The following is a 24,513-nucleotide window of genomic DNA, read 5'->3' as shown; positions in this document are numbered from 1 at the left end:
CGAATGGAGCCAATCCAAATTTGGGTCTGAAACGAAGCAATGAAGCGCCCTTGGCTATATCGGCTGTTCAGGGCGACGTTTCAACAGCTATGCTCCTGCTCAGATACGGAGCGGAGGTTGATCATCAAGATAGCATAGGCTTCACTGCATTGCATAAAGCGGTCATACATGGCCAAGTGGAGGTGACGCGGCTTTTACTCGATAAAGGCGCCGATGTGGATGCTGTTACAGCTGATGGCAGGACGCCTTTGCTCTTTGCCGCGGCAGATGATAACGCGCAAGTGGGCATGGTCGAGATGCTCTTGAATTATGGGGCAAACACCAACGCCGAAGATGATTTTGGGAATACACCTTTAATGACAGCAGTGGAGAATGGTGCGATGGAGGAGATCATTCGGCTGCTCCTTCAGAAATCTGACATCAATCGGAAAAACAACAAAGGCTTGACCATATTCGACCAGGTGCAGGGAGAAAGACGCTCTGCACTTCTGGCTTTGATTGAGCCGGCGGCAAGTGCTTCGAAGCGATGAGAATCACAGTAGTGCCGAAGTAGTGCTTTATGCCGAGGAAGGAGAGCGTGCTTCTATACTGGATTCTGTTGGTTATCCCTCCGGCACCGATAATCATGAGCAGTATGATAACTGAAATCGGACCATTGACGAGTTTATTTTCGAAGGGTTTTCTCCGGAGGGGAAATACTTCTCCATAAGTCAGGAACATGCATGCATGACAGATCATGAGCCTCGTGGTCTTGGTGATTGCAGCAGTGATATTGTGGGCCGACTCCGAGGCAGGAAGGAGGCAGGACCTATACTACATAAGGAGTCTGCGTCCGAGCGGGGAATCAAACGGCCTGGCATCTTCCTTCCTGCACCATCTGTCTGGACGCCCCGACATTGTCCCTCTTCCAACGTAATACGAATTCTATTTTTTTCTGGGCTTTCCGAATGAATGGTATGGACTTCTATGAAAGCGCCCATGCACTGGCCAATAATATGGTCCAGCGCACCGTGCCGCATGGAGGCCAGCCATCCAGATCGTTAGATACGTTCTCTAAGCGCCGACTGGAGATCACTATGCAGTAGTGCTGCTTGGTCGGCCACAAGGGCCTCGTCTCAGTCTACCTCCTCTTTCATGGAACTGCGGTGCATTTTCAGACCATTTAAAGATGATCTTGCTCCTTGAGTCGGCTTGTCGCAATGTCTGTCTCGCACTCACCTACCCTGGCTCCTTTCTAATGTCCTAACGAATATTTCATTGCATCTCTGGCAGAGCAACTCACTGTCCCACTTATCGTCCCATTTCCGACTTTAGTTCATTTGTATTCATATACTCCATACCTCGTCGCGCATCCAAAAGCTCATAACGAAACGAAGAGTAACCCAATTGTCAGTCAAACGTCTCGATTCCTGTGATGTGCATCATACATCGCCTACAATTGAAATATAGACTGACATTCGCTCTTATTGTAGCAAGCGTCCTTATTTCTCAGCTGCAGCAGCTATGTCTGGACAATTCACTTATCCACCCCCGCCGAGCCAAGGCTCATTTTCTTGTACGACTGTCCTACTGCAACTCGTATTTCCTGCACGGTGCTAACCAACGCTCGTCAAATAGATCCCTCCAACGCACCCAGTATGCCTTTCCAATCTAGGATGGCTCTGAAGACTTCTAATATCAGTACTAGCAGTTTACTCCCCGCCCCAGGCATCCCCTGGCTTTCCACCTCCCAACTTCAGCTTCCCTCCGCCGCCCCAGCAGCCTGCGCCCTCTAATGGCGAGAATAAACCTCCAACACCACCAATGAGCGAGAAAGCCGTATATGATGCGGAGAATACGGGAGCATACGGTGCTAACGCAGCCATAAGCTCTTCAGATAGACCTCCGTCCGGCACAACACTTACAAGAGCCCACACGGACATGTCACTTGGCAGCAAGCCAGGTCCTTTAGCATCTGCTAACTTCATAGGTGCCATGTCTACCGACATGGATGACGTGGGCACCTTCAACGGCGGTAGCTACAGGATCAGTCACCGGGACACGAATAGTCTATTGACAATTCAATTAGCCGTCGGATGTCCCCTACAGGCCAGACCCGGTGAGTTCGCAACTCCGAAGCTTGTCCAGTAGCTCTCATTTCCCAACTTTGCAAGAATGAGATACACCTGATATCAATGGGCGCACGAAAGCTAATACGGCGTAGGGATTATGATCGCAATGTCCCCCTCAATCTCGCTTCGAGGCTCGCTCTCATTCGGATGGATGAAGGCCCTCGCCGGCGGCCAGGTCGCGCGCTCAACATACACAGGACCCGGCGAGCTTCTCCTCGCCCCCTCTGTACTGGGTGATGTCACCGCCCTCCGCCTGGACGGTACCCAGGAGTGGACGGTGGGACGAGATGCCTTCCTCGCCTCCACCAGTGGCGTCAAGAGCGAATACAAGACCCAGGGCATCATGAAGGGTGTTTTCTCCGGGGAAGGCTTCTTTGTTTACAAGTTCCAAGGCTCCGGCATCCTCTGGATGCAAAGCTTCGGCGCCATTGTCAAGAAAGAGGTGCGTTCCATCTCATTTCTCACCCCCGGTTCATCTCTACTGCTGTCGGCCATCACTAACCTTTCATGCCCTGTGATAATCTAGCTCGCCGAAGGTGAGGTCTATTTCGTGAACAACGGCCACCTGGTAGCGTGGAACTGCCAATATAAGATCGAGCGCGTCGCCTCCGGCGGCATCATCTCAAACTGGAGTGCCGGGGAGGGCTTGGCTTGTCGATTCACTGGTCCAGGGTCTGTGTACATGCAGACCCGTAATGTGTCCTCCTTCCTTGCCCATCTCAACGGAGGGAAATCCACCAGCTGAAGCATGCTTCACATGCATTGGTCTGAAGCAACGGCCAATATCTTGTTCAACCTCGACTTCTCCGGGCTCTGTGTCTTTCTCATGTTATTTGTTATATACCTCTCCTCACGCCAGATTTTGGGTTATTTTCTTTGGAAATAGTATCTAAATTGGAACTTATGGTGCATGATCAGATTGTCTGGTTAGTTCTAGCGATGTGATATTGATTTGGAGTCATGGTGGGCTGAACTCGACCCAGCAAACCGGAGCATAGTCTTGATTACGCAGAACTGGCGGGGTGTCTAGACTGCAGTATGTAGGTCATGCCATTTTTATCCACCTATCATGCCGCTAAAAGAAACCATCCTCATTTCTCAACGTTCCCCTTACTTTTCTCTACAGTCCCTCAAGCCCCTCAAACCACCCCCTATCACCGAACCAGCAACAGACATTAGAAAGACTAACGGTCATTCCACATAACCTCCCATCATCCACATACCGACATGATCCTCACCACAACGAGGATACATAATCCAGAAAGTTAAAAAAGGAAGAAGGAAGCTCTTTGTATACGAGAGGAAGATAGAGAATTTGTTGAGGGGGAAGTGTTGGGAATATGAAATCATAACCGTGTCCATCACGAAGTAAAGAGAGGCAGGTAAGAAAAGTAAAAGCTGGGAAAAAAAGAAAAAGAAAGGGAAAGGGACTATGCCACACGCAAAAACCCATAGATTCCATAGAAGAAACGCACAAAACCCCTCTTTCTTCCTCTCCAGTTCTCCGCCCCTTTTCTTTTTGTCCCCTCCGCACCTCTTTGGGGTGGGGGAATAACAAATTAAATTCCCTGCTTTTAAATCGTTTAACCCTGTCTCTTTCTGCGGCCGACCTGTCCACGGAAACCGGTCTTGATGGCGGCGACGGAACGACGAGAACCGCAAGAGTTACAGGTGACGAAGTATAGACGGTTCTCACCCTTGTTGAGCTCGGTGTCGGGACTGCGGCAAGTCTTGCAGGTGACGTATTCGACTATACAGGAGTTAGTGGCAGTTCGTAAGAGTAAAGAATACGGAGTGGGATTAAAGAGGGTATAAGAAGGGAAGATGGGGATGAACACATACCGATATATCTTCTCAGGACGTTCTCGATCTGCTTCTGTTGGAAACGACCCTTGATGACCAGACGACGGGAACCGTCGACACTACCGCTGGTACCCAATTCGGCGAACAGGAACTGCATGACGTGGTCGTCGGACCGCTTCATGCGCTTGCAGATATCGGCGATGTTGGCGAAAATGGTACGACGGTTACCTTCACGGAGACACTGGGGCGGGGGGATCTTGTAGGACTTGGTGCCGCTGGACAGCAGGTCGGGGTGGTGGCTCTGGATGAGGGAGAAGAATCGGGAGACGAGGAGCGCATAGGGGATGGCTTGCGTGGCGTCGTGGGCCCAGATGCCCGTACCGGCCTCGTGGTCGCCTTCGGGGACTTCCTCCTCCTTCTCCTCGCCGGCGCCGGCAGCGGCGGTGACACCGGCCTCAGCCAGCTTGGCCTCGAAGTCGTCGGTGTCGACCTTCTTGGACTTGGACTTCTTCTTCTTCTTCAGGGCGGAGACGTCAAACTCGCCGTCGCCGGCGGGGGAGGCCTCATCGCCTTCGCCGGCTTCCGTGTCCTTGGGCTTCTTGGTCTTCTTCTTCTTCGACAGGCCCTTGAAGAGCTCGGTAACTTCGTCGACGGACTTGTCTATATCCCGGGGGAAGAGAGGGTGTTAGCTTGAGGCGGTCGCGTAGATTTTTTGGGGGTTGGACAGGACAATCACCCCGGCCATGGAGGGGGGAGGTATCAAGACATACCCTCAGCAGCCTCAACGGGCTTCTCAACCTGAGGGGTCTCTGTGACTTCGCCGTTGGTATCCATGATGACGTCTCCTTCACTGAATGCGACGGACTTGCGTTGCTTGGGTTCGACCTGTTAATCGGGGAACCGGACAGCCCAACAGGTTAGCGGGGCTCCGAAATTATGTGAAAGTGAAGGATGAAAAAGCCCTGACAGCAAAACTCTCAGGGATAGCACTGCTCGTTGACTACCAGCACCACGTGATCGACAGGAGCTGGGGAAGAAAGAGGGTTGTTTGACGCAGGCAAAGACGAAGGTGGTTTGGAGAGCAGCAGCAGCGGGTATGAAATGAATGAAGAAAATGTGGGAGGGCAATCGGTAAAGGGAAAACGGGCTTTGTGACGTACAGTGTCCGCCATATTGGCTCGGCGCTTATGATATTCAAAGGGCTTCTCAGTCTAACGCGACGCAGAACAGAACAGTCCGAGAATCAAAATTCGAGGGACAGAGAGAATACTTTTCGTAGAGAATGATGAGGTCGATCTTCTTAGATCTGCCGTTGAGTTGTTGCTGGTTTGGGTTGCGAGAGGGCGATTCTCGTTATCGCGGGTCCCCTCACGTGACATTCCACCCAGTGACTCAGGACCGTATTTACATTACCGTACTGTCGGTCGCCTCCTCAGGCCACCAACAATGCCGAGCTGACTGCCTTTCTGCCTGACTGTTCCTGCCTTGCTGCCTCGTCGCCTCTCTGCCTCAGCCCCCTGGAATGATTACATCAGACCATCCCCAACCCGATTCGTCACTGAACAAGAACTACCGTCGCCGAGCTCCAAGCCTTATCCGCTGCTATCCTTCGGATACCTTGCTGTACCTTCACATTCGACCAAAGTTGGCTCATGCTGAATTCCTTGCTCAGGCGGTAGGCAGGCCACTGCTTGATTGCGAAGATTTCCGATTGACACCATTCCATCCCTCTCTTCACCACTGCCACCACCTCCGACGATACCAATAAACACCCAACACCCACTTCATCCCCGCATCTTTCCTCGAGACTACGCAACCTGCTACCTAGTACTCTATACTTTGGAAAAACCACACCGACCCTCCCACCGTCAAAATGTCTGCCTCGCCCTCCGCCTCCAACCCTTCCCTCACCACCTCCGCCTACATGGTCTCCTCCCGCGACCGATCCTACTCCTCCGCCTCCGACGACGACATCGCCTCTCTCCCCTCCGAAAGTACCTCCGTCTCCGACCTCGATACCCTCTCAGATTACTCCGACGCGGAGGAGGAATGGCGCGAAAGTCTGGAGCAGTTAGAGATGCTTTTGACCATGGTGTTCGTTCCGTTCGTGGGGAAGTATCTGGGCCGGAAATGCGCTTATTGGAGTATGCTGCCTTGAATCCCACCCCCTCCTTTGGATTTGATTATGCCTCCGGGATGAGGTGCTGATACTTTATGCAGGTTGGACGAGATTCATGGAATGGAAGTACCCCGTTGAGGTGGTCGTAAGCAACAAGGCTGCCTTCAAGGGAGCCGGGGCTGTAGGGGCTCTCTCCCCTCTATAAGCGATAGTGGAAACAAAAGGGGGGGGAGTTATATATGGGAAGGGATTCTCGCGCTGTCTATATCCGAGGGTCTATACCGTTGCAGCATCCTATTCTTGTAGTGAAAGGAGTTTCGCGATGGTATCAGGCGAACCTTTTCCCTTTTCGTGGAGCAGCCCCTCAGATGCTTTTTGAGGGGCTTGATCACTTGGATATATCTTGCGCCTCCAAAAAATGTCCAGTGAATAGGAGATTCTCCTCTGGAGATAACAGGTCTGATCTCTGGTGTTGAGTTCATAGCATAGCATATTTGTTTGTTTATTTAGAAAGGTATACCCCAAATATCAGCCTTACTTAGGGCTTATCCAAGTCTTTAGCATGCACCTAGAAATCTGGCCCGGCGTACTACAGGGCAGAAGGGACGTCTTCCCAGTGGCATAAGAAACGGATTGAGAGCATACACGCGAGACACTCCAAAAGAGGGTTAGGGTGACGAGTCCACCCTCCTAGAAACGACACGCTCCACATTCTCCCTCGCCATTCGCTTCCTTTTCTCCTTCCCCTCCAAGCTCCCCAGCTGGATGCCCGCCTGGGCCAGTGCAGGCTGGGCATAGAAGCACGGATCGCTGTATCCCGGCGTGAGGAAGCGCTCCAGCGGTGTTTCATGGCGGATGTTGGTCTGATCCAGGGCGACTTTACTCTCAAAGAGCTTCAGTGAAGCAGGCACCTGGTTGTCCGAGCTAGCAGCGAGTCGGGCACTCGGCTGTTGCTTTGTGGAAGAAGAGTAGTCGACTTGGAGGAGCTGCTCCATACCTGATTCGATATCATGGTTGGCAACAGCCGGGGGCTCGCAAAGAGAGACGCCGAGCTGGGAGTAGTAAGCGTGGATGCGTTCTTCTGCGATGAGAGAGTCGATCCATGATGGCACGGTAGACTCTGTGTGAGCGTGCTGAGGTGGGATGTTAGTGGCACAGTAGGCATAAGACGACAAGTTTCGTGTAATGAGAGTAGGAAGACGAGGGAGAGGTAGAGGAATGGGGCAAGCAGACCATTTCACTGAGTTCCTCATGAATTGCAAGATTGCGCTCGATCAATGGCACTGGAAGTGAAGTCAAGCCTGGACGTTGAGTAGTCGCAGCTGCCGTTCGAGCTGAAGGAGGATCTTGCTTGTTGGCCATTCTTTTCGCATTTGGTTTGATCTTCTGTGCTTTCCCACCCATCGCTTGCTGTACCTCTTTATACAACCCCCAGACACAATGGACAGATACTTTAGCTTCTCTTTGCCTACCTCCATGTTCCCCAGCTGATCTAATTGCGCTGAGCCAAGCTCTCACTAAAGTCTCATGCGAGACCATTGACGAGCTTCGAACCACCCTCCGGCCGGGGATCTGTACACAGCATAGTGCAGCAAGCCAATGCAACAAGTCGACATGATGGAACAGTCAACTGATAGCCAGAGTTGATCTGTACCTTTTCAGGTCAGAAAGAAGTAAGGTTATTGTATCATACGACTCCTTCCTTTGTGGGTTTAACTCCTTCACGTAGCGAATTCCTCTTGAGCTGCGCAGCGCAACCGAAGTCAGCTAAGAACCTGACAAAGACTGCCAAATGCAAGGTAAGTACGTGGTATTTCTGACACTTCGCCACTAGTGACTGACCCAACAAAGGGGATAAACCGGGTGACTCTGGCGTGAATGAGGTCAGCTAGCTTAAAGCCACAATGTCCTGCGACAACGCCTCTCTACAACGGACAATAGTACCTTAGTATGTACACACGCGCGCACATACGCTTGATCAAGAAACTTCACTCTCCTCCGCGGAGATGATATCCTCAGAACAAAAGATAAGCGGCAATGCACACCCCAAAGCGGATGACCCCTCAGCTGCTTTTCGTGTTGGCTGAACTAGAAAGTGATAGCAGACCATCAAATCTGCACATATGTCTTGGCGTACACACAGTGAATGCCTCCTGGACTTACGGTAAGAACTAGACAGTTCTGACCGGCCTATCAGAGTCTCAGGTCATATGCTTCCTGAAGTTGAAACACTGCATGGATAAATGCAAGCCAGGAAGGCTCCATCCGAGTCCTTTCCTGGTTCTCGGGTCCGGATCGGCGGCGAATTTACTTTTCCTGCGTTATTGCCGCTGACAATTCAGTTGGGGGCTGGCTGCATCCTCTCACAGATCTGACTTGCGAATCTGGCGGTGGCTTAGATCGTTCGTCGATGACTCCAAAGCCTAAAGTTTGGCTCACTAATAATCTATATGGGTGATACAGGTAGGATGACTTCGATCAATTATCTGACACTATCAAGGGCATTGCTGGAGAAAGACAACCCGTAAGATTTTGCCTGAGTGATTGGCCCTATTCCTGCAAATATCCTGGAAGCCAAACAGCCAAGAATGAAAAAGCAACGAACAAGCAACAAGGAACACGCATAACATCAGCTCTAAGCTCAGTTCACTGCCCAACGATTCCTCGGGTCTCAATACCTACACATGCAGCCAGACCACCCCCAGAGAAGCGTTGCAGCACCATTCAATCCGCACCGGAAATCAAGTGCGACAAACCAAAAACATCCCGACAAGTCGGTTCCTGCAGCCCTTTACTCATTCTCCGTACCCTTCCTTGCAAGCGTGTTTGACCCGACTACCTGGTTAGGTCTGCTGCAGTCCGGTCCACGGTCTGGGCCCCCAGACACATAGTACTTCTGTCCTGACGGCTCTATCGTCCAGTCAACTCAGCAAATGGGCCCCATCACATCCACTCCCAGGTTGTTGCCTGTTGCCTGAAAGACTTAGTCTCTCTGCCTGATTTTCCTATATCGCATACGCTTCCTCCCATGCATTTACGTAGACACCTATCAAGATCCTGCTACGTTGCCCCTTCTCCTGCAAGCTGGCGTAATCAGTTAGGGGTCTGGTTCGCTCCATCATTCTCCTCAGACGGCAGCCTGGTTCAGCCGTGGAGGGGTAGTAGGATAGCCCTGTTGTATTGAGGTTCCCCTGCAAGGCTGGTGACTCAATGGAAGTGTCAGGGTCGCAATTCATAGCAGGGTACTGAGCCTTTTGATTACAAACGTCACTTTTACCGCAGTGAGAAAAGGGAAGAGAAAGCAATATACTCTCTCATGGCCATTACAGTACCGATCACTGTTGAGCTTTACCCTGTGGAGGGCGTCGAGGCTCCGGGAGAACAGACAGTGCGGCTTGCTTATCATCTAGACTAATGAAGAGGGTGGGAGCATTCTAGAGCTTCTGGGAGCATACTGGGAGGTTTCTTACAACAGTTCTGTTTGTTGATGTATCAAGCTTAAATGCCAAGCCCCATCAAATAAGGTATGTTAACTTAGACGGGCACAATGACACCTTGTGACCCCTGACCGTGCTCTCGGGACCTGACAGGGAGCTCTCCAGGCTACGGCCAAAATACACCCCAACCTAGTGAGCCAGCTCGGGGCTACCTACTCGAGAACAAGGGTCATGGTAGACTGGACAGCCTGGTCAATCAATTACACTGTCTGTCATAGGCTGGTTTCATTTTGAGCCCCTCTGATGTACCTTCCCACCTTTTTCTTACTCATATTTCCATTTTCTTTGTCATGCTGATCTTCAATTGATCTTGAATATTCCCAGAAATTAGGAAACATGATACTCTCATCTCCTCAAATAATCGTGGCAAGCATCCTCACTTTCAAATACAACCGAGCTTGGCTCCAATAAATGCAAAATCATCCCATCAAAATACCAATACAAGATATTGGGGGAGTAAGAGTTGACAAAATATAGTACACCGTCAATACAACATCCTTCGCTGCCAAAACCCTCTCAGATCATCGCTGACATCAATTTGTAGCCTTGTGGGCTCGCAATGCGAGCCAGAGCCTTGTCGCAGTCTGCATTCCAAGCAGCCTTCTGCATGGGTGGTAAACTCAGCGCGCGTTTGCATTTGTTCATTCTCAGTGAACAGACCGCCGTCATAGATTGTCGTAATGTACCTTGAGAGAGGCACATCTCTCACCGCACCGCTTGCCGGGGCTTTCCACGACCTGTCCGCCGAATGGCTTGACAAGTAGTAGCATGTCCGATCGTCATTTGCGTAGCCATGCGTGTCTTCATGTGTATCCCTGGCTGAAGGCTTTCTTTCCAGAGCACTCTCCGACCTCCGTGTTGGAATCCCAGGCTCGAAACTTGAAGCGGAAATCTCTCTGAAACTTTCCTGAAGAGGTTCGAAGAAGTTCGATTCGGAAGCCAAAATGGCGTCACACGCAGCTTCGAGGGCAGCATAGTCCACCTTGCTGGGACTCAATGGGAAGCAGTCATCGATGATCTCATTATGCCCGCTTGAAGTGACAAACGTCGAGTTCGATTGGGCATCGCAAGAAACCTGACGGCACACTTCATCCTTGCCCTCAGAATATGGCACATCTGGCATATTGGGCCTTTCATTCTGTAAAACTTCACAGGGTAATATATGCTGAGATGACTTTGTCGGAGTGATCCAGTCTCTGGTGACTTTCCGCAAGGATTCCTCCTGTCGGTGTGCGTATTCTGGAGGCGTTTTAGAATTTGCCGATAATATCGTAGCTCGAGACTTGATGCCTGGATCTCTGTGCTCCCGCTGAATTGCATGTCCTCTTCCAGTTCTTTGAATCTTCTTGGGCGGCATAGGCGCAGTGGTTGCGGTTCGCATGGGCGATGACGAGGACATGCGTTTGAGAAAGTCTCTGTTAAGAGATATTCTGCTGCGTTGCGAGGCTTGAGTATCATTCTTCCCCGAGTCCCAGAGGGTCTCTCTCTCCCTGAGTAAGCGGTGTAAATCCTCCAGAGTCCATAGCCTTTTTCCCGGAGTGGCTTTCGTGGGAGAGCGGAAATTAACCCGCAGAAGATTTCTAGTGTGGCTTTCCAGGTCGGGGTCTGACGACAGGTCCAAGGCAGTACGTGGCGATCTCATAGCATTTCTTAGCACGTTTCCATTTTTCCCATCTGTGCCGTGTTGTGACCGGTGATCTTCATGACGAATTGATTTCTGCATCTCGCGTCTGGTTGTATCTGCTATGTCACGATCTGGGAGCGGTCCGAAATACGTCTCAGATACATCATTCCGAGGGATCAGGCTTTGAGATTTTCCTGCCAGGAAGTCTTCCTCTGAAAAGCCAAGTATGGGGACTAGAGCACAGTCAAAATCTATATGTAAGAGATATTCGAGCGTGTCTGAGGCAAGCGTACCTCTAGATTTGATAGGGGAAGAGGTCTTTCCCTTCTTGAAGATTCCCAAGTCTTGGCGATGGTTGATCTTGTATCTCATCAGCATCGTCATATTATGAAGGGAATATACTAAGTAGCTCAGAGGACATGACTTACCGTCAATCGATCTTGGGCCACATTGGGCGCATGGAACTTGTGGGCGATTGCTCGCCTGAGATGCTTTGAAAGACGTTCGAGCTTCTTCTGGACCTTGGTCTCTTTATAGTCATATCGGTCGTCCTTGGTTTTGTGCCTCATACGGCGCTCGTATCTATCAAGCTTCTCATCCTGCAGTGCAGTAGGCTTTGCATCGGCGAGATGGGAGGGTGAGCATCCTCCGACCTCTGGCAAGGTAGCGTCAGCATTGCTCTGGGCGAGAGCTTTGGGCTGCGCTGTTTGGGCTGTAGTAGTGTGACATTTTCCATCAATATCGTGATGGGGAGACTCACTTGCACGAATCGAAGTCTGGTCTGCAAGAAGTTTCCTGTAGAATCTCGGCGCGTCTTCGTCATCTCTCAAGATCCAGTCTTCGACTCTGGCATATTTCTCTTGAGGAAGACGTTGCGAAGCTAAGGAAGGCATGGGTAATGATTGAAGTTGTTGATGCAGTTGGAGATTAGAATTTGCCGGGAGATAGGGAGAGGACAAGAGGGACTGGAAGGTGAATAGTATGTTGCTATAGAATCAAGGAAGTTAGGGATTGAACAAGTCTAGGACGATTAGAAGAGAATACAAGGACGAGGTCGACTCACAAGCAGTTGACTTTATGCTTGCTTCAGGATGATGTCGCTTACCCCGGAAGTTTGTGCCTTCCTAGATAAAAAAGACTATATAGCAGGCTCAGGAATCCAGCCAGCCGCTCCTCGGCACTGCCTTGCACTGCACTGCACTGCACTGCTCCCATTAATTGTATCCTTGATGACTACGTTCAGTATTGACAACTATGTTCCCGCTTTCATTGTCATTCTGAATGCATACTGAACACAACTCAAACTCACCGTCCTTTTTCTTGCACCTGTCTGTCTTCTGCTTTCATCTTTCTTCTTCGCCTTTCTTCCTCACTTCTTCTTTCAACCCCTTTAAGCTGGCAAAGCAACCTGCTGCTCTCTCCTCTGCACTTCTCTTCTCTAAGCTGCGACCACTTTCCATATTTCTGATCATAGACTTATCAAAATCCACAGCCCCAACACATCTCGCACACCGAAAACCCCATCAACAGCACTTTAACCAGTATGGATGAAGCTTCCGCACAATTAATCCTGAGTTTGCTCCACCATGATGTGCAGGAGGAGATCGAAGCCTGCAGGGCCAGGAACAATAACAGTGGACCATCCGATCATGAAGTCGCGCTACGCGAATGGGCATCCCAGATCCAACAGTGCGCCACGACCACCCATGACAACCAGATGGCCCTGAGCATCGATCGAGCAACCTACGACGACCGCGTGGCACTCACCTTAGCTGCGCAGGAGGAGAGCAAGGCACTCGCCGACCGAACGCTCGCTCTTCGATATGGAAACCAGGCGCAACAGGCCCAGCACCAGCCAGCCCAGCGTCTAGCCACGCAACAGACCCAGGAGGCCACCAGGATCCTGGCACAGATAGACGGGGCCGATATCTCGTCTCTGCTACCCGCCCGCACTGCAGCTGCTCTCGGATACGGCGCTGGGTCGTCTTCCAGAACCGCCGCAAAGCCCCCCTTGGATGACACTGGCGCGGCTGAGTGTGTTGCGTGCTTGGAGGAACAGCCCTTGAAGAGTATGATGCAGACACCGTGCTCGCATCAGTACTGTAAGGCTTGTGTGTTACGTCTAGTCAGAGAGGCACTGGCCGACGAATCGCTGCTGCCGCTCCGCTGCTGCCGTCTGCCGATTCCTCCCTCGACGCTCCAGGATCATCTGGGCCATCGGCAGGCCAAGCAGCTGGAGGACAAATTGATTGAAAGGGAAGATCCGTACAAGACCTACTGCTCCAGAGCGGGCTGCGGTCAGTACTTGATGCCATATCAGGTGCAGGGCTACATCGGCACATGCAAGATCTGTCAACAGGAGACTTGCACTCTCTGTAAACGGCCCGCACATGTAGGGACCGAGTGCGAGAATGACCAGGCTGAAGACCAGACTATTCTAAACCTTGCAGCCGAGCAGGGATGGCAGCGCTGTGCGCGATGCAGCCATGTCATCGAGTTGGGAACAGGATGCAACCATATCACGTAGGTCAAAGCCCTTGTTCTTCTTATGGCTTTCCGCTTGTCACATAGCTCACACCCATGATATCTCTCTTTTCACAGATGTCGCTGTAGGTACGAGTTCTGCTATGTCTGCGGCTCTACCTGGAAACTGTGCACCTGTGCGATCTGGGATGAGAGAAGGCTGTTGCTCCGAGCTCGACACGTCGCCGGTCGAGATCGAGCCGACCCCCCACCCGAGCAGGAAGTTCAACAAGTGGCACAGAACCTCCAGGAAGACCACGAGTGTGACCACGACAACTGGAAGCGTGTCAAAGGCGCTCATCAGTGCGAAGAGTGCCACGACAACTTCCCGCACTTTATTTACGAATGCCGACAATGCCGCTTGCTCGCTTGCGCGCGCTGCAGATTCAATCGTCTTTAGTCTGTCTCTGCTGGAATGCACTGGAGTGTGCCTCACTATTGGTGATGATTTCTACTCTGATTTTTTATTTCTCAAAATTTCCCTGATATGTACTGTGTATGATTGTGTAATCTGTTCTTAACATGTCGACACATGGCAACATCGTTGTGACATAATGGACAAGTCGCATGGACATGGTAAGCATTTCGCAGCCGAGGCATGCCCACACGTTATAGTTTGCCAATGAATATGATAATTCCAAGAGACTGTCCAAGCGTGCACTCCTGAAAATGTCGAGTATGCATTGACTTCACACAAACCCCAAAAACATAAGACCATGCCGATCAACAGACCTACCCACCAAACCGTACTCTGCTCCCCCAACCACGCTCCTCAGTACTGCTCGTCCTGCCGAGAGGCCTACACTACTCCACAGTAGGCAGATCTCTTGCTGGGGCGCTGTCATCAAGAGTCCTTGAAAAAGAATCTTCCATAGTTTCAGATCTGCTCTGCATTTCCCCTCGTTCCCATCTGGACAGCGTCGTCAAGTCGACTGGCCTGTGTGTGATGCTAACCGCGGCTGACTTGCGCGATGCCCGTGAGTCGATACGCATCGAGCCCTGCATAATAGCTCCCGGGGATAGTTAGCAGCTTGTTTCACGTCAAATTCTTGTTCTGTCTGCGTTCGGTTCGCTGCCGTGGTTACTATACCTTCCCTTCAAGACTTTAAAACTCTAGTAGCTTCGGAGGGTGGACTGCCTCAGCTGAGGGGTGTTCCACCGAGATAAACCTGCGTTTTTTTTAAGTTTTATGAAGCACAACAATTCTGCAATTTCTCACGATCGGCTCAGAAGATCAAGTTCCCATAATGGCCAAATTACATCGATGTAAGAGAGCAACCGCAAAAAGGGGAGAGTCCGGATTGAGAGACAGCCAGGGCAGAACAGCAGAGATGAAGCCTCAAAAGAAGAGAAAGGGAGCATAACAGGGGCAGTGATCGTTCCAGTCATTCTTGGGTAACCGTCATAACAGATTCGGGACTTCGTTCCTTCGTATTCACATCCCTGCCTGAAAACCCCTGGGGACTAAGAGCAGGGTTTGCATGGAATAAATAGGGTCAAAGGGAAGGAGAGAGGGGGCAAGACATCTGGGGGTCGACATGCACGGCGCAGGCAATCAAGCATTCTGGTTCGAGTCGTAGGATTGCTGCTGGGGGCTACGCCAGTCTAGTAATCTTTTCATCAGTGAGACTGTGAGGCGAATGTCAGGAGAAGCTTAGACTTACTACCACCGCCGCCGTAGCCACCGCCGCCACCTGTAATCTGGGTTAGCTGATACTTCGAGACCACGTCGAGCGGAGGATGGATGACGAACCGTAACCACCACGGTAACCTCCATTGCCTCCTTCACGCTGGTTGTAGCCACCTCGGCCGTGGAAACCGCCACCTCCAGCGCCGCCGCGAGGCCGCTCCGAAGCCTTGTCGACTCGGATAACCCGACCATCGAATCTGTTGAGGATGAGTACTAGGTCAAGAAAGGGCGAGGGGAAAGAGGAGAGGTTACTGACTCCTGGTTGTTCATGGCCTCCATAGCCTTGTCGGCATCCTCATCGGTTGCGAACCGGACGAATCCGAAACCACGGCTGCGGTTGGTATCATGGTCCTTGACAACGACCTGAGAAAAATTTGATTAGATGCTGCGGCTCACAATAGCGCAGAAAGGGGGACACCCACGGCTTCCTCGACGACTCCGAAGTCCTGGAATCCTTGGCGGAGGGTTTCATCAGTGGTGTGCCAGGCCAGGCCACTATGCTGAGTTAGTCCTATCTGATTGTGGAAGCCAGATACATGAAATGGTGCAAACTTACCCAACAAAGAGCTTAGACATTTTGAGGAGGGAGAAGTAGGGTTCTGCGCGAATATTGGGTTAGTACCGAGGAATCAGGAGCACCGAGGTAGAGCGCAGAGTCGAGATGCTTGGGATGGTGTTTAACGCTGCTTTCACACCACAGAAACTTTGCACGAGGATGTAAAATCAGAGTCGGATGTGAACGAATAAAAAACAGTGGAAAGCGAGCGTGCTTGCGACAGTGTGCCTTTGGTGCGAGGGAACTCTGCAGAAGATCCCCTCCGACCCGGTTTGGCCAGATATGAGGATGACTGCCGATAATCGCTCCGAGGGATGCTCTGAACAAAAACGAGAAGACACATACCTTGGCAAGACTACTCGTCTGTTGAGCCTAGATGGGGAGAGATTCAACGAAGAGAGTTGAAGGAAAAAAATTAAGGAGGGGAGTGGAAGAAGGAGGATTTTGTTCCTGGCGAAAAAAGACTGCGGTCAGCAAAGTGGGCAGATGCAGCAAGCGCGAGTTGGCCGAGGGGAGAGGGAGAGGGAGAGGGAGAGGACAGGACAGGACGGACAACGCGGCTGGGTTAAAGCGGGGGGGGGGGAAGGGAGAGAGGGAGCCTGAGGGGAGAGGAAGGGCTGAGTGAAAGGAGTAGTAATAATACAGTAGGTAGTAAGTTAAGGTGGTGGTGTAGTCTGACACCGCGGCAGAATTGGTCCAAATGCAAAAGAGCAGTGTTTGTCTTTTCAGTAGGTTTCTTTTCTTTTTTACCCATTTCTTTTCTTTTTGTGTTTTGTTTTCACCTTTCTTTTCTTTTTGTTCTGAGAGAGCTAGGGATATGCAAGTGGTCCAGAAGTGGCCGGGGGAGGGGGAGGAGGGGGAGGGGTAATTGTGACTAACTGGTGATGACTGATGTCCAGTAAGTTAACTGTATATACAGTACAGGCTGAATTGGTGAGAGTTGGGAGAGAGCTAGAAGAGGCAATAGATAGTGGAGCTGAAGGAGCTGAAAGAGCTGAGCAGTAATCCGTACTGTACAGCACCTCATTCAAAGGTACTCAGTAAGTTACTCATAACAAGCGAAAGACTGAAGGTAGGTAAGGTAAGTTATGAATGAGGGGGAGGCAAATGCGCAACCTGTGAACTCGGAGACGCTAAGAGATTCATCACCGGCTCATCACCGGCAGTGACCTCCTCCATATTCCACCCCTCATTGGTACCTGGAAGGAGGGGCCAAAATTACCACTCAATACTCGTACTGTATGTACACATGGCGCATTCAGTGCGGATCTGCAAATCGTCTGGATAAGGACCTTTGGAGCGAGCATGCAGATTGCGACTTCTCAGGGTTTGGTTTGTTTGTGACACTTTTGCTCAACAAGGAAGGATTTCTTCATTAGTTCCAGGTGCAGGTGACAGCAGTGATTCTTCATCATCATCCTGGAACTGGGGATTGTCGGAAGCACGAGCAATCAATCGCAATGCACGATCGAACAAATTGAGCGCAGGGAGAGACCGCGTCTCCTTAGCCTCAGCTGAATGCAGAATGATCGGCCTGTCTCTGTCTGCAAGTTTCTAACGGTATACTGACTGCTGGTCGATCTTGCAGGATTCCTTGGCTGGGAAAGCTAGTCTACTTGCATACATCACATCCTCACACCAGATAGCCCGGCTCGACAATGAATCGGGCCTGGATAATCACTGCACCACATCCTCTGGTCTCGCTTGATCATACGGGAAAGACCCTCCTTTTGTCCTTATCGCCTGCTTGCGTAACGTAAGACCAGCGGGTTTGCAGCTAGCGTGGGAGGCACGCCTCACCCACCCTCGACATTCTCTTACTGCAACGCTTTCTTTGCCCCATAATCCCCCATAACACCTTTAAAGAAGTTAAGATGATCTTATCTACCTAGAATGTTCTAATTCGGTCTCTCTGCCATAAGCCAGAAACACTCCAAGGATACAGCAGCAGCAACAGCAATGATACAGCTCATTGACACAACACGGGTCGAATGGGCCTATTCAGCAGGTGGAAATCATTGCTGAGCCTCTGCTTTGGATGGATGGAGAGCCTCCTCTATATCCCGTTCCGCCTTGGCCTCCTCTGCCGCCGCTTCTTCCACGCCCTCGAGGGCTTTGACCCGTCGCACCAGATCAGTAACGTGCACATCGGCACTCCCCAGTCCGAGTCCGTCAAGCGACTTCTCCAAGAGATACAGGTATTCAGTGTTTTTACCACTCTGTCCCTGACTGCGACTTATCACCTCGGCCACATCTTGTTGCTCTCGCCGGGCTGGATCCCGCAAAAACTGCGGATTGGTCGGTTGACCGATGTAGACCATACACACGATTGGAGATGATGTTGGTTCTTCTGCGTTTGGCTCCTTACGGGTATCGGTGGGATGGAAAGGGGTGTAATGGACGGTGTAACCATCGATTTCTCTGACATCGAGATAATCGTGTACCTCCTCAGCATGGGAAGCAGGGATATGATATGCAGCACCCCAAACCGTGGCCGTCGCTGAGCTTTCAAGGTGCGCCAGCTGTTTCAAACTGTGAGTGAACCATCTCAAATAGGCAGATTGGCAGCAAACAGAATTTCATGGTTATAGCTGGCCGATTGCGGCCGCTGAAGATACCGAGAAGACATACCGGATCATCCAGCGTTTCCCAGAACTCCCGTTCGATCACTGTCACAACTCGTCCAGGGTTCTCTGGAGTGCCACGATGGTCGGTACTAGACGCGGCCTGTCAGCCCTGACATGTCATCTCTCAAGAATAGCTTGGCCCACCTTGCCTAATTGACATCGCCAGTAAGTTTATCTGCACATTGAGAAACACAATCATCACAACCGCAAGGCAAGAGATATGCATCGACGAACCTGCCAGAAGCGCCGCACATAGCCATTGATGTAGCCGGGAACCCGTTGGTCTAGCAGAGATTAGCCTATCTGCACTATGAATGGAAATGAGACACTCCTAGTATCATGGACATATGCTCTACTTACCGTAATGCGGCGGTGGCTTCCAGATCAAACTCCTGCCCTGCATCAGCCACTGGTTGTAGCCATTGGTTGTTGTTTCCAGGGATCATCCTGCGGCCGCTGACCGGCTAGGCTTACCCGTATCCGAACACCCAAAGGTCGCCTTTAGGGAAGTAGTTACGCCATGTCCGGCCGTCTCTGGGAGTCTCACTCCCTTGCTCAGCCGAGCCCATCTCCAACGCCTCAACCTGGATCCTGAATTTAGAGATGTGGCTCGGGTGGTTTTCTGGGCGGAGATACGGGTTGACCTACTGAGTACAACCTCGTCTATAATAATGTTTGTCGTATGGATAATGGAGATTAGGCAAAAAGCTGTAATTAGAATCGATAAGAACTAGGTTGGTGAAGTGAAGCAGCCAGAGTGCAAGTCTCCAAGTTGACTTACTCGGTTCTTTCCAGAATCTATGAGGCAAGCAGACAGGCAGCTACCACAATGGTTGTATCACCGCCGATTAACTAAATCTCTCAATAATCGATTGATGAGAAATCACCCGCCGCTGAGCGTGCCCACACATGTCTTTACTCCGCATGTTTGCATTGTTTGTCATCCCCGATCGATGACTTCAATTCCAGTCTGGATCTCGCCATCTTGCAGCATTGTCTCGGGAAGTCACTTGAGGCGGTGCGACGGAAATTGTATTTTGTAGATTTACTCAGGTACTTCTTGTTAGCTCTGATCGATCACCCCAGCCTTACGTGAGCAATTTGCACCTCCTCTGTCCCATTTGCATGGATTACAGGCAGAGCCTCACAAAGGCAAATCGACCACCCCAATTTGTCAGGGGGGCGGATCGCAGTTGCAGAAGCCCCGCTTGGTCCATCCCATCCTTGCTCGGACTTTGCTGCAGAGCTTGCGCACCCTCGCTCTCGTATTCGTTTCCTGCTCCAGCAGTCTCCATCATCTTGTTCGTCTCGGGGAGATTCAGCGGGGCCGGCCCAGACACCGGACCCGGCTTTAGCAATACGCTAAATCAGCTGGCAGCTATCACCAACGTCCAGTCGTCGCGGCTAATCATTAGCTTTGAGACGGCCACGTCCTGGAAATCACTACGCGAATCTGCTCAATTTGAATCGGTTGGATCTGCTACACCAGCCTTGTTCGAGACCTTGGCAACGTCCTCCTCGGCCGTATAATGTCGACCTCGAAGGCCATACTGCTGTGTCTTTTCACATTCGTCATGGCAGGGCTATTTCGGCTACGTCGGTCGCGACGCAATATCCCGGTCGATCCCAGCGAGGTGTCGTTCGCAGGGAAGACGGTGCTTCTGACTGGAGCAACATCCGGACTGGGATTCGAGGCGGCTGTCAAGCTCCTCAGCCTGGGCGTGGACTCACTCATCATAGGCAGTCGTAACCTGCAAAAAGGCCAAGCGACCAAGGCGGAGCTTGAACGACGCACCGATAGACCGGGTGTGGTGCAAGTGTGGCAGCTGGAGATGAACAGCTTCCAGAGCGTCAAGAGCTTCGCCGAGCGTGTGAACAACGAAGTGGACCAGTTGGATATTGTAATCCTCAACGCGGGTCTATGGAATCGAGACTACACCGTATCGCCGGAAGGATGGGAGGAGACGCTGCAGGTCAACACTCTCTCGACATCCCTACTGGCATTCCTCCTCCTCCCCAAGCTGAGACGCAGTTCGACACCGACGCAGCCAACACATCTTACAGTGGTCTCCAGCCAACAGTTCGTTCGGGTCAAGGCGCAGAGCCTCCGAACGGAAGAGCCGTTACTCAAGCATCTGAACGATCCCCGCAAATTCATAGGCCGCCAGCAGTACGGGATCTCCAAGCTTTTGCTCGAGTATATGCTCAAGATGGCTGCCGGTATGGTTCGCCAGGAAGACGGGACGGTCCCCGTGATCATCAACTCCGTAAGTCCCGGGTTTTGTGCCTCGTCACTCGGGCGGCAGTATCGTAGATTTTACGAGCGATGGCTGTCTTGGCTGGCGTATAAACTCTTTGCGCGCACAGCTGAGCAAGGCAGCCGATCGCTGGTGAGTGCCACTTACCAGGGGGTGGAGTCTCATGGGAAGTGTTGGAGAAACGATGGTTATCTAGAGTGAGTCTACCTCGGACCTGTCCCACGGTTACAGGGTGCTGGTTAACAAAGAACAGCGAATCGATCGCGTTGACAACGGGAGCGGAAGGACAGCAGTTTCAGAACATCGCTTGGAACGAGATCGCGTCTATTTTGAATGAACAGAAGGAGGGGCTGGAGCAGTTGGTCGGAGGTTCGTGACGGCGCCTAGGCTACCCCGGTCTTGTGGCCTCTGCGAATGACATCGCAAGGCTGAGCATTCTTTGACACGAAGTCTTTTATGTTCTGAACCACTGGCTCTGAACACAGCCTCTCAGCGACTCAATCCTAGTTTGTATAGAATTCAGAAGTAGCACAGATGCCTTTTTCCTTTGCGTGGGATCCACCACAAATTGGAATGGAACCCGTGGGCCAACCGCTTCAAAAATAAGCTGTGTCGGATATAGGGCTGAGTTTCTTTCAGTCGGCCTGATCTGCCTTCGTTCCGCTCGCAGTTTTAACCTTCACCCCCCTTCAATGACAAAGGTCAAGCCAATGAACCTTGCTTGTGCAGAAGGCAACTGGTTTGAATCCTTTTGTTCTCTTTGGAGTGGTTGACGGATCATCTGCGCCCATGAAACGGACTTTTTACTACTGAGTACCTATGAGTATGTGTACCGCGTTCTTCTGCCCCCTTTTATGGTTGAATTCGGTTGGCGATTCCTGCTAAACCGCCGCCCCACGGCTCCGCTCTGCAGGTCCGCCAAAACGAATCTGGTCGCTAACTTAACAACTAACTGCATGGCCAAAGCCTAATAATTCCTTTCTCTCCCCGAACTCCTTTCGGTCCTTGCCTTCCACTCCAAAATTCTTTACAACTAGATACCTTACCTCACCTTCTGGTCGTGCTTGGAGGATTGGGTCAATTCAAACCTACGCTGCCCGTTTTGACGCCTGTCGCTCGGATTGCGCCCGCCGCCCTTACGTCAGTCAGCCTTTGCCGCCATGGCGTACAATCAGTCCTACAATCCAGATGCGCTGCCAGCGTGAGTTGAGAACCAAGATAAGCCCGCCAGAAACATTGAGCAACTGTCGCTAATATGTGAGGATGATGAGCACAGTCACGCAGAGCCCGAGCAGGTACGCAGGAACCCGGACGATGCAGGTTGATCTAGTTCTCTACCCCGCAGCTACTGACTTGAGGCGAACGACAACAGGTTGCGCAGATGCTCGGTGCTATGCAGACGAGCAGCTCAGCTCACCCACGACCCCCACGACAGTCTTCTCACCATTCCCCCAGCGGAGTGCCTCCGCGCGTGCCAGTGTCCGGAGCGCCGAGCGCCAACCCGCAGCGCTACCCAGCGCCTGCCCAACAGACTCACCACGGCGGACGATCGCCGACTGTTCCTGTTCAACAGCGTCCGCACCCATTACACCCCTCGCCCCCTCCCCAGAACTACGGCTTTGGGCCACCTCCCTCCCAGCCCGTGCGCAACCGTCCTCCTCCGTCGTCGCGTCCACCGCAATCCCCACACCCTCCTCCACTCTCGGTCCCCGACGATGACCCACAGCAGCTGTACCCCCTGTTCCGCGCCGCCAACACCTCGCACTCCGGGGCGCTGACGGAGCTGGAGCTGGGCTCTGCACTGGTGAACGGCGATTACACCTCGTTCCACCCCAAGACGGTCAAGATGATGATCCGCATGTTCGACCGCAACAGCAGCGGGACGATCTCGTTCGACGAGTTCGTCTCCCTCTGGCGCTATCTGGCGGCGTGGCGGGAGCTCTTCGATCGGTTCGACGTGGACCGGAGCGGACGGATCAGCCTGCCCGAGTTCGAGAACGCGCTGGTCGCTTTCGGGTACCGCCTCAGCCCGGGATTCGTGCAGGTCATGTTCATCACCTTCGAGAGCAAGGGGCGGCAGATGAACGGGCACACCTATGGCAAACATGGCATGAGTTTTGACCTGTTTGTGCAGGCCTGCATTAGTCTGCGTCGCATGACCGACGTGTTCAAACGGTATGACGACGATCGGGATGGGTATATTACGGTGAGCTTCGAGGAGTTTTTGACAGGTGAGTGCGCACGCAGCCCCCCACGAAGACAGAAAAAAAAAAAAAAAAAAGCGGTATTGCAACCGACAGATTGCTGACGCGTGTGTGTGATATGTTACCGTGTTGCAGAGATTCTTCAGTTACAGGATTAGATGGAAGGCGTGGAGTTGGGGGTGTTTTCATAGTAAAGGTGGAGATGATCGATTATCGCACTCTTTTCATGATGTGTCTGTCATTGTACATTATATACCCTATTTATTTCTCTTCCAGTGGCATACATGGACATGGTGATAGGGGGGGTGTGGGCTAAGAAGAGATTATTTTTTCTTTGTGAAGAACATTCCTAGGTAATATTTGATTTTATGAGAGAAGTGCCAGGTACTGTACAGTACTTCTTGTCCAGACGGGAGTGACTAGTATACAGTTCACCTGCCTAGAACATCGGGCGGTGATGGAGTCTGGAGTCTGGATCTCGGCCTTGCACAAGGCAGTCAGCTCCGGGCTCCAGGCTATCTATGGCTATTACCTGTACCGTCACGGATAGTCTATGCGGTGAGAGCCAGTCGGTTTTGTTGGGCAGGCAGGCATACAGTTTGCAGGTGGTTTGTATCAAATCATCAAGTCATCGACTCATCTCATCGACTCATCAGAAAGCTCGGCGTCGGCGGGCAAAAAGTCCGACAGTCCGAGAAGATGAAGATGGAAATCAACCAAGCCTCGTGGGGTTGACTGGAATTCTCCGCCCTGCAGCTGACTTTTCCCCCCCCTCTCTTCTATACTAGTCGCTTGCGGACCCAATGGTAAGAAGTTATTGTATAAAAAGACGATCCACGTTCCAACCCGAAGAAGAGGATGATGGTGATGATGACTCCAACTGGAACCAAAATTCAATTCAGGGACCGCTCCAAAGTCGAGGCCCTTTTTTTTTTCCCCCCCTTCTGTTCTCATCTCTTAAGTTACCCTTTTCGGGGGTTGAGGACCACAAAGCCGACCTTATCTCCGACGCCTAAAGTGCGAAAAGTCTCGGTCTCGGTCTCGGTCTCAAACATAATACGGAGTACGTAAATAGGATCAGCAAAAAAGAAAAGAAAAACAAAAGGTGGTAGCTTAGTTCGTTGCTTTTGCTTTTAGAGCTAAAATGCTGAGCAATCAAAAATTGACTTGAGACTGTCTCTCATTATCTCATACTTAGCTAACTTCGATACGCGCCACAGTTCTAGAAAGAAAAGAAAAACAGGCCTGGGGGCACCCGCTAAACCAAACCCCAAAGTTTTGCTGCAACCGTCGGGGTTCGCCCGCCACCGTCAACACTAAAGGGAAACAACCCGGTTTGCTCTGCGGTCTCTGCTCTGTCCTTCCAGTCCAACTCAAGAGAAAAAAAAGAGAGCGGCCAAAAAAAAAACCTCGGTTCTTTTCCCCCTCTTTTCCTTTTTCTCTCTCTCTCTCTCGTTCTTCAGGTTCTCTCCCGTCTACTTTCGTCGAATTTGGATATTAT

At 51.5% G+C, this 24,513-nt stretch overlaps 10 protein-coding genes across 10 annotated transcripts; 5 read left to right on the top strand and 5 right to left on the bottom strand.

The window, feature by feature from the left end:
- The first annotated feature begins 1,219 nt into the window (after nucleotides 1-1,219).
- BO95DRAFT_187279 (AIM24 family protein) lies at nucleotides 1,220-3,101 on the top strand. The gene is made up of 6 exons (XM_025580915.1): nucleotides 1,220-1,388; nucleotides 1,473-1,555; nucleotides 1,618-1,635; nucleotides 1,691-2,098; nucleotides 2,204-2,553; nucleotides 2,638-3,101. Exons 2-6 carry the CDS (start codon nucleotides 1,504-1,506, stop codon nucleotides 2,854-2,856), a joined length of 1,047 nt encoding a protein of 348 aa, XP_025440686.1. The 5' UTR covers nucleotides 1,220-1,388; nucleotides 1,473-1,503; the 3' UTR covers nucleotides 2,857-3,101.
- Nucleotides 3,102-3,694: 593 nt separating this feature from the next.
- BO95DRAFT_465289 (translation initiation factor eIF2 subunit beta) lies at nucleotides 3,695-5,086 on the bottom strand (the record flags this gene model as incomplete). The annotated part of the gene is made up of 4 exons (XM_025589131.1): nucleotides 3,695-3,861; nucleotides 3,954-4,574; nucleotides 4,685-4,799; nucleotides 5,075-5,086. 4 exons carry the CDS (start codon nucleotides 5,084-5,086, stop codon nucleotides 3,695-3,697), a joined length of 915 nt encoding a protein of 304 aa, XP_025440685.1.
- A 424-nt stretch (nucleotides 5,087-5,510) lies between these two features.
- Nucleotides 5,511-6,576, top strand: BO95DRAFT_444505 (uncharacterized protein). The gene is made up of 2 exons (XM_025586902.1): nucleotides 5,511-6,058; nucleotides 6,135-6,576. Exons 1-2 carry the CDS (start codon nucleotides 5,788-5,790, stop codon nucleotides 6,236-6,238), a joined length of 375 nt encoding a protein of 124 aa, XP_025440684.1. The 5' UTR covers nucleotides 5,511-5,787; the 3' UTR covers nucleotides 6,239-6,576.
- A 125-nt stretch (nucleotides 6,577-6,701) lies between these two features.
- BO95DRAFT_465287 (uncharacterized protein) lies at nucleotides 6,702-7,395 on the bottom strand (the record flags this gene model as incomplete). The annotated part of the gene is made up of 2 exons (XM_025589130.1): nucleotides 6,702-7,166; nucleotides 7,267-7,395. The coding sequence occupies 2 exons, from the start codon at nucleotides 7,393-7,395 to the stop codon at nucleotides 6,702-6,704; spliced, it is 594 nt and encodes a 197-aa protein (XP_025440683.1).
- Nucleotides 7,396-10,014: 2,619 nt separating this feature from the next.
- Nucleotides 10,015-12,047, bottom strand: BO95DRAFT_515824 (uncharacterized protein; the record flags this gene model as incomplete). The annotated part of the gene is made up of 4 exons (XM_025591777.1): nucleotides 10,015-11,387; nucleotides 11,448-11,514; nucleotides 11,583-11,857; nucleotides 11,915-12,047. The coding sequence occupies 4 exons, from the start codon at nucleotides 12,045-12,047 to the stop codon at nucleotides 10,015-10,017; spliced, it is 1,848 nt and encodes a 615-aa protein (XP_025440682.1).
- A 319-nt stretch (nucleotides 12,048-12,366) lies between these two features.
- Nucleotides 12,367-14,279, top strand: BO95DRAFT_187202 (E3 ubiquitin-protein ligase). Its single transcript, XM_025580914.1, has 2 exons — nucleotides 12,367-13,677; nucleotides 13,756-14,279. Exons 1-2 carry the CDS (start codon nucleotides 12,698-12,700, stop codon nucleotides 14,075-14,077), a joined length of 1,302 nt encoding a protein of 433 aa, XP_025440681.1. The 5' UTR covers nucleotides 12,367-12,697; the 3' UTR covers nucleotides 14,078-14,279.
- Nucleotides 14,280-15,224: 945 nt separating this feature from the next.
- BO95DRAFT_187060 (RNA recognition motif domain-containing protein) lies at nucleotides 15,225-16,041 on the bottom strand. The gene is made up of 4 exons (XM_025580913.1): nucleotides 15,924-16,041; nucleotides 15,790-15,862; nucleotides 15,624-15,730; nucleotides 15,225-15,564 (listed from the first exon to the last, which is right to left on the bottom strand). Exons 1-4 carry the CDS (start codon nucleotides 15,941-15,943, stop codon nucleotides 15,384-15,386), a joined length of 381 nt encoding a protein of 126 aa, XP_025440680.1. The 5' UTR covers nucleotides 15,944-16,041; the 3' UTR covers nucleotides 15,225-15,383.
- A 1,897-nt stretch (nucleotides 16,042-17,938) lies between these two features.
- BO95DRAFT_454492 (gamma-glutamylcyclotransferase) lies at nucleotides 17,939-19,476 on the bottom strand (the record flags this gene model as incomplete). The annotated part of the gene is made up of 6 exons (XM_025588265.1): nucleotides 17,939-18,445; nucleotides 18,555-18,650; nucleotides 18,785-18,834; nucleotides 18,911-18,942; nucleotides 19,025-19,092; nucleotides 19,438-19,476. 6 exons carry the CDS (start codon nucleotides 19,474-19,476, stop codon nucleotides 17,939-17,941), a joined length of 792 nt encoding a protein of 263 aa, XP_025440679.1.
- A 648-nt stretch (nucleotides 19,477-20,124) lies between these two features.
- Nucleotides 20,125-21,185, top strand: BO95DRAFT_366800 (putative short-chain dehydrogenase/reductase family protein; the record flags this gene model as incomplete). The annotated part of the gene is made up of 2 exons (XM_025582762.1): nucleotides 20,125-21,005; nucleotides 21,062-21,185. 2 exons carry the CDS (start codon nucleotides 20,125-20,127, stop codon nucleotides 21,183-21,185), a joined length of 1,005 nt encoding a protein of 334 aa, XP_025440678.1.
- A 371-nt stretch (nucleotides 21,186-21,556) lies between these two features.
- On the top strand, nucleotides 21,557-23,302 carry BO95DRAFT_444494 (EF-hand domain-containing protein). The gene is made up of 4 exons (XM_025586901.1): nucleotides 21,557-22,009; nucleotides 22,085-22,103; nucleotides 22,181-23,039; nucleotides 23,148-23,302. Exons 1-4 carry the CDS (start codon nucleotides 21,969-21,971, stop codon nucleotides 23,168-23,170), a joined length of 942 nt encoding a protein of 313 aa, XP_025440677.1. The 5' UTR covers nucleotides 21,557-21,968; the 3' UTR covers nucleotides 23,171-23,302.
- The last annotated feature ends 1,211 nt before the right edge of the window (nucleotides 23,303-24,513 follow it).

Source organism: Aspergillus brunneoviolaceus, assembly GCF_003184695.1.
Source record: "Aspergillus brunneoviolaceus CBS 621.78 unplaced genomic scaffold BO95scaffold_47, whole genome shotgun sequence".
Classification (NCBI taxonomy): Eukaryota; Fungi; Ascomycota; class Eurotiomycetes; order Eurotiales; family Aspergillaceae; genus Aspergillus; species Aspergillus brunneoviolaceus.
This window is presented reverse-complemented; position numbering and strand designations above follow the sequence as displayed.